Here is a 15,372-nt window from a genome sequence, read left to right on the forward strand (position 1 = left end):
CCAACACTTTGTTTAAACAATATGTCAAGTCAAATTATTTTTATTTTTATTACCCTAAAGATGTTAGAAGACTATTCTTTTATGCTAGCAAAAATAAATACTTAATAAAATCGAGTTTTGTCAGAATACAGCAAATTGTTCTCATATTCACTAAGAAATTGATAAAATTCTTACTTTTCAAATGGGGAGTACTCATTTTTGAGTACTGTAACTCAACGTAACACCACACAGCACAGATCAATGCAACACAACCTAACACAATACAAACTTTTATGTGCAAGTAAAGATCTAATCAGATGAGATTTTCAGTCTGAATCAGGGGACATGAGGACCCACCTTGAGATGGGTGAGACAATGGATGAGAGTTTAAGAGTTACATTTTTATCAGTCTGCGGATAAACCATTTAGTACAAGGCTAACAAAATGTGTGTGTTTAATGTCAGCTGTGGTCAAGTCATTATGGCAGCTTTGTACAACTCGGTCAGAACAGTTGATCACTATCTTTTGAGATGAGCCAGGTATGCTTCCCTTCACTCCGCCTCCGTTGTCAACAAGTGTCTCGCGCACCGCCAGAGGCTTTTCAGTTGCAAATGCACGCGCAGAGGCGGAAGCTCTTTGCGCTCCCATTGGTCCGAGAGTGGCTGCCTGCTCAAGGACAGGGGAACTTTTGAAGGAACAGTTGTACAGAGTTTAGAGAGAGAGCTGGAGGTCTGACTCCAGCCGACTGCCGCACTCCTCACCCAGGACAGACAACGTAACTAGCCCGTGCGCTCCGTCTGTCTCTGGAGGTAATTAGCTGATTTGGATCACCCGGCGCTCCCGTTGAACCTGTAGGGAAACCTGGCCTCAAGTCGCCAGGTGAACGGCGACAAAACGCTCCAACTGTTCTGTACGTCCGCAACTTCACTGCACCTGCTTGACATGTACAGTATGATGGAACATGAGCTGAAGCCTACGGGCCAGCCACCGTCCCACCAAACCTCTCAGGGAATGTCTCCGGTCACCGGGAACATGGGCACTAACGGGAATTCTCATCCAAGCTCCAAGACGACTTGCCCACCTGGTGCCGACCCCATGGATAAAGTGAAAAGGCCAATGAACGCGTTCATGGTCTGGTCCCGGGGTCAGAGGCGCAAAATGGCTCAAGAAAACCCCAAGATGCACAACTCTGAGATCAGTAAACGGCTGGGGGCCGAGTGGAAGCTGCTGACTGATTCCGAAAAACGACCCTTCATCGACGAGGCCAAACGACTTCGCGCCGTACACATGAAGGAGTACCCCGACTACAAATACAAGCCGCGCCGCAAGACGAAGCCTTTGCTCAAGAAGGACGCTCAGGTCGCCAAGTACCCACTGTCCGCGGGGAACCTGTTGGCGGCTGCTGCACAGGGCCAGAGTGGTAGTCCGAGGATGGAGAGCTACGGCTGGGGCCCCACCGGGGGTTACGCGGGCATGCAGGGCGAGGCGCTTGGCTACACGCAGCAGCTCCACCGGTATGACCTGTCTGCGCTTCAGTACCCACCTACGATGACGGCAGCACAGACGTACATGAACGGAGCGAACTCTTACAGGTGAGTCTCAGTCACTATGAGGGCGAGTCTTTTGCGTGCTTCAGGTGACATTAAGTGGTCAGTGGAGTTTTTATCATTAGTATTATTATTGCATGTAGGTATGTGTGGTGCTGTTTTTTCCTACACAACTATTTTGTGATTATATCGTGGATTAATTGAACTGTGAGCTAAAACTCCCTGAGTAAAGTTGAATAAAATTAAAATAACTGCTTACTTTCCCAGTGGACCTGCTGGGAGAGTGATCTGAGGCAGAGGTGCTTTGACCTGCTAGAGAAGCAGCACATTCACTCCCACTGAGTAACTGAGAAACAGGGTTGAAGTCTGTTGTCTACTTGCCATGCATGCGACACTGTGCTCTGGGCTGGGTCATGCCTGGAATGTTGATCAGGATGACTTGATGGCAGGCAGGCCAACTCTGTGTGTGGTCGTATACCCACAGTCCTCTGCTCCTGCAAACCATTGTCCCCACTCAGACTTCAGGGTCTCAGCCTCCAGACTCAACACCCACCCCCCCACCCCCAACACTCAACTTGGATATTTCATTAAATGTCCCCAGTCAGTTTCACTGAAGAATTCATCTAAAGTAAGGTGTTTTCAGTTGTTGAACTTTGAGTCCCTTTGGTTACTGAACCTGTCGAACCTGGCTCTGTGCCAGTGGGCAACAGCAGCTGCTTTAAACTAAGAGCAGACCTTAACCGATATTTGGATCATTATAGTTTGTAACAAAAATACAACTGTTTTTGAAAGTGGCAAAATTCAGTTGGAGGTATAAATATGTTGGCTTTAGGGTAAATTGGTGTAAAATTTCACCTGATCATCTGTATCTGGGAGGCCATTTTGACAGTGTCCACTCAGCCTGTGGGAAATTGTGATGTCCTAATTTGTCTCCCCTGACCTAAAGTTAATTTTTGCAAGAATTTTACAGCTATATGTTTCTGACTGAGTCCAGACAGGTGGATCAGTGTTGATCCTGTGTGCAGATGACCTGTCTCCAGGGATCAGAGTCTGGTCAGGAGAACTACTAGTTTGCCAGAGCAGTTACTAACATAGGATGGAATATCAAATGATTGGTTCATGTGTTGAATGAGTGACAGCATGTTGTAGGAATGGTTACAGGAATTCTGCTGGAGTGATGTTTTTTAGGTGTCACTGTGAACTAGGTAAGCTCCAATCTGCAGCACTCCCTCCTGTTTCTGGCTCTGTCTCAACATGCAGGCGTTCATCGTGAATAGCTTGCTGTTCTGACTCACTGTTTTAAAGGAACCAGTGTCTGATTGGCAGTAGAGGTGGTTTGTCCCACAAGAGGAACAACTGACAATAAAAGCAGTGGCAGAATCACAAATTATCAGAAATACAAATGCTCCACCGCAGCATTGAAGGAACAAGAATAAGTGGGTCTAAAGGGGAGCCAGAATGAGGTCTTTGAACCTGGTTGAATCTTATGAGATGTGATGAGCTAAAAGCTCATCCTTTGACATTGTCCTATGACAAAATAATGTTGGTTTAATGTTGTAGCAGGTGCTTGTGAGGTCATTACCTTGTCACCCGCTTGACTTGAGCCAACGAGTTAACATTGGCACAGAATTACAGTGAGGACAGAAAGAAACCAGCTAAGGTTCAGTATCTTGAAGTAATATCTGTTGTTCAGTAAAACTTTAACTGGAATTGAGGATAAATATATTAAATTATGATGCTGAACAATTATGTGTAAAATTGATACTCTTACTGCAGGTCAGTGTAATACTGAAATACCTGAATCAGTAAGTCTCAATCCATCAGATTCAGTTTAAGGCCCAGTCTGAACACTTATATTTACATAAGTTGTCAAAAATATTTTACTTGTGATTAGTGTCAGACCCTTATTACCATATCTACATTACTGTGAGTGACCTGTGTTTTTCATTGAATAGGTGTTAAAAGGCTTCGTAAACATGAGAAGAACAAGCAACTTAGGAAATAACCATAACACACAAGTACTGCAGACAAACCCAGCGATGGCACATGCTCTCTTTAGATAAGTGTTTAGAGGACCATATGTGAATCAGCCTACTGCCTTAATCAGTTCATGGGTCTAACCTGTCCTATCTTCTCCACAGCCCCATGTCCTACAGCAGTAGCCCCCAGCAGCCCAGCCCTGTCACCATGTCTATGGTGAAGGCAGAGCCAGTGACCCACTCGCCTCCCACTGGGGCACCCAACCACCACAGGGGACCTTTGCAAGGAGACCTCAGAGACATGATCAGCATGTACATTCCTGGACCTGGAGGTGATGCTGGTGACCCCTCGACAGCACAGAGGGGCTACACCAGCGTCCAGCAGCACTACCTCACTGGGACTGTTCCGCTCACACACATCTAGGACTGGGCTTTGGAGTTGAACTGGGACACCAGAAATGCTCATGATGCACAGCTGGCTGAACAGGAGGTGGAGTGAGTGGGGGCGAAGGTGGGGGGTATTAGATGGGCAGTGTGAAGGATTCTGTGGTGTCACATATCTACTTGTGCCTGCAGACAAACAGAAAATGTTTGAATTGCTGAACAGCTGTTTTTCTACCTCCTTGATGCCACATCAGTTCAAATAGCAATCCCCATCAAACATGCCCCCACCCTGTACATATTATAAAATGCTATGTCATCTTTTTATATTTTTAGAACTTATTGAGTCAAAAGGTTTTTCTTCCCTTATTTGTGACACTGCACTAACAGCTCCACCACACAGAAAGGGGGGCTGGTGGTCTGTCCTGCTGCATGGGAAGAGCTGAGAGCTAGGTGCTGGTGGGGAAAAGGGAACGAAATACACAACTTGAATTACAGAGGTGTTCTTAAATGGACTCTTTGTGCCTTGGCTTTGGTTTAGTACTCTTTATTTTTATATTTTACCTGCTGGGCACCATGGAGCCCCCCTGTGGACACCTGTTGGACAATCGGCACTGCATCCACAGGAAACAAACACCTGAACTTGCCCAGTTCCTCACCCTGCAGGTCCAGGTCCCAGGAGACTGTTCTTGCTGCCTGTTTTCTTTTTTCTAATTAGATGTAGGTTTAATCATCTGATGTAAATGTTGTTGTGAGAGCGTCTGCTTTGTCGCTTTGCTCTAGGCAGGAGTTGTTTCATCTTAGGTCTTCTTCTTAATTGAATTTAATAAATGGCACATTTCAGAGGACTTCCAGCAGGTCCACAAACAGATAGAGGGACATGTTGCATTTGAATCAGTTCTTTATTTGTGCTCAGAGAGGTTTTTAGGTCTCACATTAGACCTGTAGCTCTGGTCTTTACTTCTGTACCAGAATGTGTTTTGATTCTGCTACTGTTCTTGGACTGGACCTTCTCTACTGTAACTGCTGGATCAACGTTTACACTGGTGCCTCAGTTTTTTTAAAAGTTAACTTTTCTACTGATGTTAGGATGCATTATTGTGTGTAAAGGCTGCTGTGTAGACTTCATTTGTTGCATTCATGTAAATACTGTACACATAATTTTTAGGCTCTTGCACTAAGAGTCAATTCCTCTTCAATTGAATAATCTTTTATGGGATTAATGACACTATTAATAAAAAGAGCAAATCTTTTTTCATTCACATAATCTCTGTGCTTTACTTCAAAACCAGACTTTTTAGGAATCTCTGCATATGAATCATTTTATTCCTTTGGGACACCACAAATAAGCCACTCTTTCCAATTCAAGGTCAACTTACTGCTTAATCATATAAATACTACTTTTTGCAATGTGGATTTGGACATAAAAATCATGAGGTGTTTTCATGTAGATGTGTCTTTGAGATACATCTTTCATTGACGGAGAACGACAGTTGAACCAGTGGACATAATGAAGTGGACACAGGTTGTGGTAGCCGAAGGTTGGAAATACTTGATCACCACTTCCATTTGAAACCACTTCTGATTTTTACACCATTTGCGTTAAGTAAATGCATTACAACATTAACTTTTATTGACGATAAAAGCACATCTATGGCTTCGTGTTGGCCGATAACAAGAGTCGTTACTTCAGTCTTTTATTTCACTGGCAACACAATCAATGCTTTTACAGCGCCATTACACGTTTCCATCATCAAAATACCACAACAGGGAAACAACAAAGCAGTTTAAAACAAATGTGCAGGTTCCTCGCCATGCACACTGGTGAAACCTTCCCTTCCCCTTTAAGACGCATCTCAGTTTAGGAGAGAAGAAGCAGACCAGTACAGACCAAACGAGACCCTTCCCACGGTCAGGGTCCTCCGGCCGCGGCCGTTCTCACTGAAGCCGTGGACAGAAGAAGCCAAAGCGGTGAGCAGGAGAGGATGTGATGGATGAGGATGAATAGCTATGAAGCCAAACGTTTTAGAGCTTGATTATTTACTCTCTTATCTTTAATGTCTTTTAAATTTCACTTTCCCTCTTCCCCTCCTCCACTCCCCGGCTTTTCATTCCCTCTCTGTCATCCCCTCTCCACACAGAAAACCAGCGGATGGCCCACGCGTAATTGGCCGTTTCGGAGGGGCATTGTCCGCGGCTTTTCAGGCCGCAGGTGCATATAGTAAAGCCGGAGTCTCCGCTCCTCCCCCAGGCGTCTTTGTTCTTTCTCCTCGCTTCGCCCACTCCCCGCCGGGCAGAAAATTAGAGCTGCTTTAGGGGCTTCGTCCTCAGGCTTAACCCTTTCACCGATCGCCGCCTTTCTCATGGAAATGTGAAAGCACTGGCTAATCGGTCAGCGAGGGGAGGGGAGAAAACACGCGGGCCCGTGATCAACTGGAGGAGGAGGGGAATAGATGCGTGGGGGCGCTCAGTGCATCCACCATATTTTCAACCGTTCAGATAAAATATGGTATGAACTATTACAGTTAAGTTAATAAAGTCTTTTACTATCAAACCTGTACCAGGTTAATTATAACTACAGGGTGCTGCTACAGGAACATCATCAGCATAAACCTCAATACGGACTTATGGAACTCCTGGGACCGTAGTGAGATGAGGTCCTTGGTCTTGGTTTATGTGCAAAAATCAAAATTTTCCTTTAAAAACAGGTATATGTTCTGCTGCTGTGACAGATTTGGGGTCAATCCTGAAACAAGAAGGTGGTATGGAACTTGTAGAACCATGTTTAGGCGCAGATGTAATTTCTGTGTTTAAATGCACTCTGAATATAAACAAACTTTTGTTGCTGTAACTAACGGAAGTGAGAGTGTATATGAGGGTTGTTTTGGCTGTGGTCCACAGGCAGATAGGGTGAGAGGGTGGAGAAGGGACTGAGGGAGTGTCAATAGAGGGATTTTCTGGTCTAATACATCCTATCACTTAGCAACAAGCAGCGAGGCTTCAACAAGTGGTTGCCATGGATCCACTGAGAGTGACTTAAAAGTCTTGACAAAGAGCTGTGGTCAGGCTGTGTGTGTGGGCATGTGTGTGAGAGAGAATGAGTTGGTAGCTACCAACAGGTTCTCCAGCGCTGACACACAATCGAGATGCAAACTTCATGTTCCAAAACCCACTGATATAAAATTCCTGGCTCTGACTCTTGTTTGACTCCTCTTTTGTCTCTCTTCCTGTCTATATCGTTTTCTGTCTATGACACTAATCCTTTTCTGTCTCTTTCTGACTGCCCGCTTTTCTGTTTGTCTCTTCTGACAATTTTTCTGTCTCTCAGATTCTTTTCTTTTTGGTCCCAACTCTTTTTCTCTTCCTTCCCATTTCTCTTTCTCTGATTATCTCTGGTTCTTTCTGTTTCACCTGTTTTTCTGTCTCTTTTTATATCACTTAGCTCTCTGTCTCTGAGGTTTTGCCTGTTTGTGTGTGTGTGCGCAATTTCTGCCATTGGATCTCTCTGTCTCTAACCCTGTCTCTATACAGTAGCTTTCTGTCTTTGTTCCAGTCTCTGGCTGTTTTTATGTCTCTTTCAATGACTGTCTATGACTTTTTATGTTTTACACACTTTATCTCTGGCATTGAGTTTTTGGGTTTGTTTGTTGTTGGGTTTTTTGTTTTGTTTTTGTTTGTTAGTTTGTTTTTTGCCTGTCTTGTTTTTTTGTATCTTTGTCTATAACTCTGTTTCTATGTCTTTTTTCTGTGTCTAATTGTTCACTGTCCATTTCTCTTTCTGTCTCTGACAGTGCCTGAAACCTTTCACTGTGACTGTCTCCATCACTGGCCCCTTTTCTGTCTTTTTCTCAGACTCTGTTCCTGTCTATTTTCCTGACTCTAACTCTGTTCTTGGCGATCTTTCTGTCTCTGCTTGTAACTAAGTAAGTCTTCTATCACCACTCCTTTGCTCTCTTTTTTCTCTCTTGACCGCTGTTTCTATGTTGTGGACTAACCAACATGGATAAAGCTGTACTTCTTATACACTGAATCTTTGTTTTAGGATCATCACAATGACAATGATTTGATATTGTCTGCAGCCCACAGGAAAAAATGTGACATGAAAAAGATGGAGTGGGGGGGTCTTATTCAGGATCACACTTTTAATTCCTTCTTGATGGAGGCATCAGACCCTAGTAGTGGTGGCAGCTCAGAAAGCACTGTACTTGTGCATAGTATGTTTCATTGAGTATATGTTAAAACAATGAGCTGAAGAAACACAATTATCCATTTACTGTGAAAGTAAGATATTTTTTGCACAGTGGAGCAAAAACCCTCACAGTGAGCCTGCTATCCCATCTCACAAAAATTGTGTCCTCCAGAAAAGTAACAGTAAATTCAACCTGTCATATACATTTACATGCAACCTGTAGCAGCTTATCGTACATTGTGGGAAAAAACGAGACATTCACAAGATGTAAATAACTTTATTTCATAGCAATAGTCATTGTGACATTGGCATTATTTTAAAGTAAACCATACAAAAGACTAAGTACTTATTATGCTAAAGTCACTGTAGTATGTATGTATTTTGTTTCAGGTGGGTGTTGCCACTGTGAGAGCACTTACAAAAACAATTGGAACTTGATATAGAGTATAAAAAATTTAAATATTAAACGAGGTGGAAAAACTAAAGCAAAAGAAAATGTTCATTCAGCCATTTAATTTCTCAGGCATCACAAACAATGAAACTAAGATATTTTTACATTTTTTTATGGGAACAGGACAAAAGAAATTCATTCATTTATTCATTCATCTTATCGGTTTCCAGGTCGCAGGAGTGCTGGAGGCGATCCCAGCTCACACTGGGCGAGTGCAGGGTACACCCAGAAAAGGTCGCCAGTCCATCGTAGGGCCAACACACAGATACAGACAAACAATCACTCACGCTCATACTCAAACCTACGGACAATTTAGTCACCAATTACCCAAAACATGACGTCACAGGGAAACTGGCGTACCTGGAAGAAACCCACAATGGCGTGGGGAGAACATGCAAACTCCACACAGAAAGGACCCAGGCCTGGGAACTGAATCCACAACCTTCTTATTGTGGGGCAGCAGCGCTAACCACTATGCTTTTAAGTAAGAGCAGCAGAGTTTCTATGTCAATCCCATAACGGGATGACCTGGACAGGTGCACCCATCCTCATCAAGCTAGACCATCCAGACCTAGACTGGATACAGTCCCTTGGAGTGAATGAATGACACAAACCCTCACTGTCTCACTCATTTTCTACCACTTACCCTCATGGGCTTGCTGTAGCCAATCTGGTGTAGGTCCCCAGTCCAGTACAGGTCCTACACTCAGATCTACAGGCAATTTACTCACCAATCAACCTAGACATGCATGTCTTTGGACTACGTGAGGAAACCATGCGAGCAAGGGGAGAACATGCAAACTCCAGACAGAAAGGACCCAGACCCAGGAATGGAACCCACAACATTATTTTTTGGTGTGAGGCAACAGTGCTTAATCACTATGCTGCTGTACTGCCACATACAAACACTTAATTCCATATTCCATGACAAAAATTTTATTTTACAAACATTTGACAATATCTCATTTCAATCAGAATTGTGGATCTAAACATGTTTTAAACGAAGTCCTGGTGTGCAAGGGAAAAAAAAGCTGCAATAATTTTAGCTAGGATTTATGTTGCATCTCAACATGACATTTTATGTCAATTTAGATCAATGAATAAATTGACTTTGCCTTTGTGAAAACACTGTTGTTTTACATTGTATTTAAATAGTACAACAGTTTAAATGTTGCACCTGCTTGGCGCAATACACGCTCCAAAAACAGCCACACAGAGGTCTGCTCCCTCAACAGTCCAATGCATGGGTGTCTGAATTATTACAGCCTTTTCACCTGGACTTCATAGTATACCATAATGTCTACAGCATTCAGAGTGATTTCAGACAACCTCAGTCAATTTGTGGTGGTTACTGGGAGCTGTTGAGATCCTGAATAATGTAGTACAATTGCAAATCTTAATAAAGCAGAGGATGGATTGTGTTAATGTTAAATGATATAACAAACCATTTTGGACATCAACCACAGTCAACACCATTCAAGCCATTTGATGTGATGGGATTGGGGGGGGGGGGGGGTAAAAAGTGCACAGAGTATCTTCAGTGAGCTAGATCACACTGAGGAAAACTGCATCAAGAGGAATGTAAAAGAAATCAGAGCCTCAGGTTCCCTTGGTGTAATACCTTGGGATGGCTGGTCCACAATCTTAGTTCTGTGGATTTAGTGCCCTTATTTGTGTTTGATTTCAGGCTTTGAGGACACCTTTAAGTAGCTGGAGATGAACAATGGACAAAGCAGTTGTGTGAATCAAGGTCAGTCCTGACCTACTCACTCTTCTTCTTTTTGGAGTCTGGGGATTTGTTCCAGTAGTAGAGCACCTGTAGAGTGATGATGCCATTACAGGCTGAGGATATCACATAGGTGAGGGCCATGAGTGAATCTCCAGTTTCCTGCAACAATAGAAGCCACATGGTATCTCTCTTACACAAGCCAATGACCTCCAGCTTTGTTCCTGAACCTGGACTTGGATGCAGTGGGACCTCAGTCACATTTATGTTAGCATGAAGATTGTTTTCTATTAAGGCTTTCTAGAGTCTCGTCTGCTCTAGAGCAGGTTTTTGGAAGAGCCTTTTCAGTTTGCTATTGAAATGAGCTTGAGTGATTAACACATGCACAGGCTGTGCATGTGAGGGTGGTTTTGATTGTTTTTATTCTTTAAAGCATTTTGTGTTACACTCTGTATAGAAAGGTGCCATATAATGTCTGATTGATTGAGCTGACCTGTTAAGCTACACCTTTAATGTACCTCAGAATACAGCAAACAGTCTTTGTGAGTAGGGGTGTTACAATTCCCAACTATAAATTGGATACAGATCTAAATGACATTGTAATTTTGACCTTTGAAATCAAATGTGGAATCACAGATGGAGCCAAACCCTGAACACGAAGTCCCGCATGCGTGCCAAAAAGGAAAAAAAAAAAGAAAGAAAAGAAAAAAAAAACAAAAAAAAAACAACAACAACAAAAAAAACCCCCACATTGATTGTAGTTCCGCCAGTCAACATGACCTCCTTCAATTTGAATCAGCAGCTAATTAAAAGACACCATGGCAACTGCTGATATTGAAGACACATTAACTGAACTGAACCCCTCTCCTGAAATCACTGGTGTGGAAATATTTAGATTTTCCCTGAGTACAAGGAAGCTAGTTTATAAAATTTGTGCATGTAGCATACTTACCAGGCAACATGAGAACTATGCCAGGACATCTCCACAGTCATCATTAACCCTTTATCGGGCAAGTGACTAATATGTTACCATTTATTAACACTGACCTGATAAAAGGTTAAGAGGTAGACTTGAACATGAAAATAATGACCTTAACACAGTCAACTCTTCTGTCCTTGTTTGGAGCCAAACTCACAAAAAAATTAAACCCTTGCTAAAGCAATAACTCGCTGGAAAGGTATTTGTAGTATCAGACATGCAACTGTACTTAGTAGTGGAAAACAGCAGATTAAGCATTTAACAGTGAAATTCCAAGCAGTTTTCATATTGCTGCAAAGGTATTGCCTTCATTATGTGGTCAGTTTCCTGTAAGAAGGTTAATAAACACTTGAAATATATCAGTTTTTGTGTAAGAAATCTAAAGAGTCTGACTTTTGAATTGAATTACTGAAATAAATCAACTTTTTGATGATTCTAATTTATTTCGAGACACCTCTATCTATATACATAAAGAGGAGTGTACGCACACACACAAACCTCTCACCTGTAGCGAGGTGAAAATACGAGCAAGTGACCCAACAAACAGCAGGAAGACAGAGACAGCAGAGAGTTGCCCTGTGTGTCCATTACTGTAGTTGGCTGCTGCCTGGAACAACTGACACAAACACACACCATCATCACCATCTGCATCAGTTTATTATTCTTGAACTTTTTCTTCATTTTTATTTGTTTATTCTCTGTTTGCTGTGAATCAAGGCATATTGACTGCTGTTTGTGCTGTAACCATGGCACAGCACTTAACAGGGGTTGGATTCCTGTTAAATCAGATGAAACAATTGGACTACAAATAGGACTGTGATTGCACAGCATATCAGAGAGAGTGGGATTAAAAAGACGACCATTACAAATGCAAGATTTGTATTAATATGCATGCGTTGTGCTGATGCTGCCTACCCTTCCAATGATGATAGCTGGCATGTTGGAGGCCTGCATGGATGTAACTACAGCCATGGGAGTGACTGGAGACAGCAGAAGGAGCAGGAGGCCAAAATACAAAACCAAGAACAGGAAGCCTGGGATAGAAGAGACTAACAGGTCTGTAGAAGCTAGTTACATTGTCTTATTCAATTCACAACTGGATCATATGTCTCTGCAGAACAGAAACTGGTCTCTCTCCATCTGCAGTTAGCTATTTAACAGCTATAATGGTCTAGTAAAAATTAAATTGAATATCTAAATAAAGAATTTTGACTGACACTCTCTACAGGAGTGTATGTTGTCAGAAGTGGCCGTGCCAAATGAGTCTGACTTGAGACCAGTTACAAAACAAAATCAAATATCAGAACTCATCCCTCTGACATGTCTCTGTCAATACTGATGTCAAATCAAATCAAATGAGATTTATTTGTATAGCGCCAAATCATAACAAAGTTACATCAAGACACTTTACATATAGAGCAGGTCTAGACCAAACTCTTTATAAAATTATTTAAAGAGACCCAACAGATCCCCCGATGAGCAAGCACTTGGCTGCAGTGGCAAGGAAAAACTTCCTTTAAGAGGCAGAAACCTCGGACAGAACCAGGCTCAGGGGGGGTGGCCATCTGCCTCGACCGATTGGGGATGTCTCACCTCTGCTAGTTTTTCCCATGTAGTGTTGGATGAGGAAGCCAATGGTGACTGTCTGCAGCATAAGAAACAGAGCCTCACCCCAGGCGCTGAGGAAACAGCCAACACATGTTTACGTCTCTAACTCAATTTACAGATTTAGGCACAGTACAACACGCAGATGTCATTGCCAAACCTGAAGGGAAATTTATTGGCGATGCTGTAAGCCATGGTTCCTGTGATGGCTAGCAGCTCCAATGCCACAGACTTGAAGCTCAGTCCCACAGCACTCTTTGCTCTCATCAACTTCATGATCTGAGGCAGTTTGACTGTGAAAAAAGAAAAGTTTCTACAAGTAGCTACAGTGAAAAGAAATCTATCTTGTAACATTTTCTACTCTATAGAAAATCATGACGTTGTCACAGTTAAATAAATAAGACTTTCAAAAGAAAATGGATACGAAGCACATTATTCTATTTTCAATAGAAACAACATGTATAAACCTGTCCCTTCACATGACTTTGAATTTAAAGAGGAAAGAGCTCAAACTTTATTTATATTCATAATGCCATAATGAGACTGAATTTGGTGTAATTAGAGATAAGAGTCACTGACATCAATGTTTACATTGTCTGAAACTGAGTAAAAATAATTAATTAATGGAGCGACTTACCCATCACTGAGCCAAGGATGATGCCGATACCCAGACCTTTGCTCAGAACAATCTTCAGACATGGCACTGATGTAAAACATAAAAACGCAGAGGCTACCAATAGTCACAGGCTTCTGTTCCAGATAAGGAATTTTAATTGTATAACGCGAGACTGAATTTCTGAGACGTTAATACAGCACATTATGTGTTTTCTATTGCCATTCCGACCAATAAACACAAACTGTCTCAGTAGAGGCCTGATCCCACTTACAACACATATCTTAACAATTAAGACATATATTTAAGTGACTAGAAATACGATTTTTCAGGATGTTGGCGTATGAACGTAACAGCAAATACTTTTCCTGATTTCCTCTTCGTTATCTCCATTAAATAGAAGCTGCTAGTTTCCTTCAGCAGTACTTTAGCTTTTAACACCCTGACTCGCGTCCCTCCGCTTTTTGAGCTGATGTCCACTTACCGTTCAGGAAGTTGAAATTGAGGAAAAACTCATCGTAACACGATTCTGGCATGAAATGTGTCAAAAGAAGCCCTTTAATAAGGTCCGTGAAAAGGGAACCTTTACCCAGCACAGTTTCGTCCGCCATTGTCAACATTAAATATGACGTTGCGGTTGATTGTGTAACAATTAAGGAGTCCTACCCCTTCACATGCAAAGGTTCCACAGGAAGTAACCGTTATTTTATCAGTTGTAACTTTTGCTTTATTTTTTTTCCCACCGTTTCTAGCCCTTTATTATTATTTTTTTTTTCCCATTCTGACATACTTAAAAGTGATGATGGAGTTCCCGAAAGGAGTCAAACATTTTTTTTTTCCAGCTATTGCTATGCAGTTTCCGTTATTGCTATTATTCACATAACCATTTAAGTGCCAACACTATTAACACAGGATCCATCTAATCTCAAGGGCCAACCCTCAGCTCTTGAATTATTGAAGCAAAACTAAAACGTAGTACGTATACAATCCTAGTCAGTACTAACTAGCAGTGGCTAATTACTAAGTTTAAAATATTTTCATGTAATGCCTTTTCAAATATTTCAAAAATAATAAACAGAGGTTTGATACTGCTGAAATTGTAGTAATGAATATAATATTTCGCCAAAGCATTATGGGCACATTTATATTTATATTAAATGTACTTTTCTTTGGCTATGTACATGTTTTTTTGTTTTTTTAAGTTGAACTTTCCAGTAGTTTCATTTACACACAAAAGGAGAATTCGCCTCTGAAAACGATTCATTCTAAGAACTCCGGGCAGAGTGCAGTTTTTTAAAAACTTCGGTTGCACGTTAGCATGTAAACAGTAAAACATAACTTCCGCTGTTGTTGCTGTTTTCGGGATTATGATTGGCTAACGTGGACTTGAGCTTCTCGTCACACTGCCATCTACTGTTTGGAATATCCTTACGGTATACACACGAATGAATGTGAATTCTGAATACGGGTACGCGTGAACTCGGGGAGGGTGAAATGTCCGTTTGTGAAAATAGCCGTCCAGGTGTAAACGTAGCCTACTGTAGTTCAATTTAATAAGATTTCATAAGCAGTTAACACAAATGTCACTTTAAAATGATGCACATCTTGCATCTTTTGCATCTTCATGACCGTAATTCCTGGATACATTACATTTTCACTGGTATGTTACAGACATGGGGTGTGTCGAAGTCTTAAAAAAGGTCACAATTGTTGTCCAGATCTACCTCAATACTGCTCTCCGGACTGTGCAGCTCTTTAGTGTCACTCTCTGTCACAACTATGTTACTGCACTACGCATCACAATTTAAGGCAGTGCTTCTCCATTATTTTCTGTAATGCCCACCCCCCAACACACACACACACACACTCTCCGCCGTAGTATAATTTGTCTATAAAGTTGTTATAAGATAACCTCTGCATAAC

At 41.9% G+C, this 15,372-nt stretch overlaps 2 protein-coding genes across 2 annotated transcripts; one reads left to right on the top strand and one right to left on the bottom strand.

The window, feature by feature from the left end:
- The first annotated feature begins 618 nt into the window (after positions 1-618).
- Positions 619-5,137, top strand: sox19b (SRY-box transcription factor 19b). Its single transcript, XM_029526777.1, has 2 exons — positions 619-1,571; positions 3,668-5,137. Exons 1-2 carry the CDS (start codon positions 922-924, stop codon positions 3,927-3,929), a joined length of 912 nt encoding a protein of 303 aa, XP_029382637.1. The 5' UTR covers positions 619-921; the 3' UTR covers positions 3,930-5,137.
- A 4,220-nt stretch (positions 5,138-9,357) lies between these two features.
- mpdu1b (mannose-P-dolichol utilization defect 1b) lies at positions 9,358-14,071 on the bottom strand. The gene is made up of 7 exons (XM_029526288.1): positions 13,934-14,071; positions 13,474-13,539; positions 12,997-13,129; positions 12,825-12,910; positions 12,147-12,265; positions 11,737-11,847; positions 9,358-10,414 (listed from the first exon to the last, which is right to left on the bottom strand). The coding sequence occupies exons 1-7, from the start codon at positions 14,067-14,069 to the stop codon at positions 10,289-10,291; spliced, it is 777 nt and encodes a 258-aa protein (XP_029382148.1). The 5' UTR covers positions 14,070-14,071; the 3' UTR covers positions 9,358-10,288.
- Positions 14,072-15,372: the final 1,301 nt, after the last annotated feature.

The sequence above is a fragment of the Echeneis naucrates genome, chromosome 18, assembly GCF_900963305.1.
Source record: "Echeneis naucrates chromosome 18, fEcheNa1.1, whole genome shotgun sequence".
Classification (NCBI taxonomy): Eukaryota; Metazoa; Chordata; class Actinopteri; order Carangiformes; family Echeneidae; genus Echeneis; species Echeneis naucrates.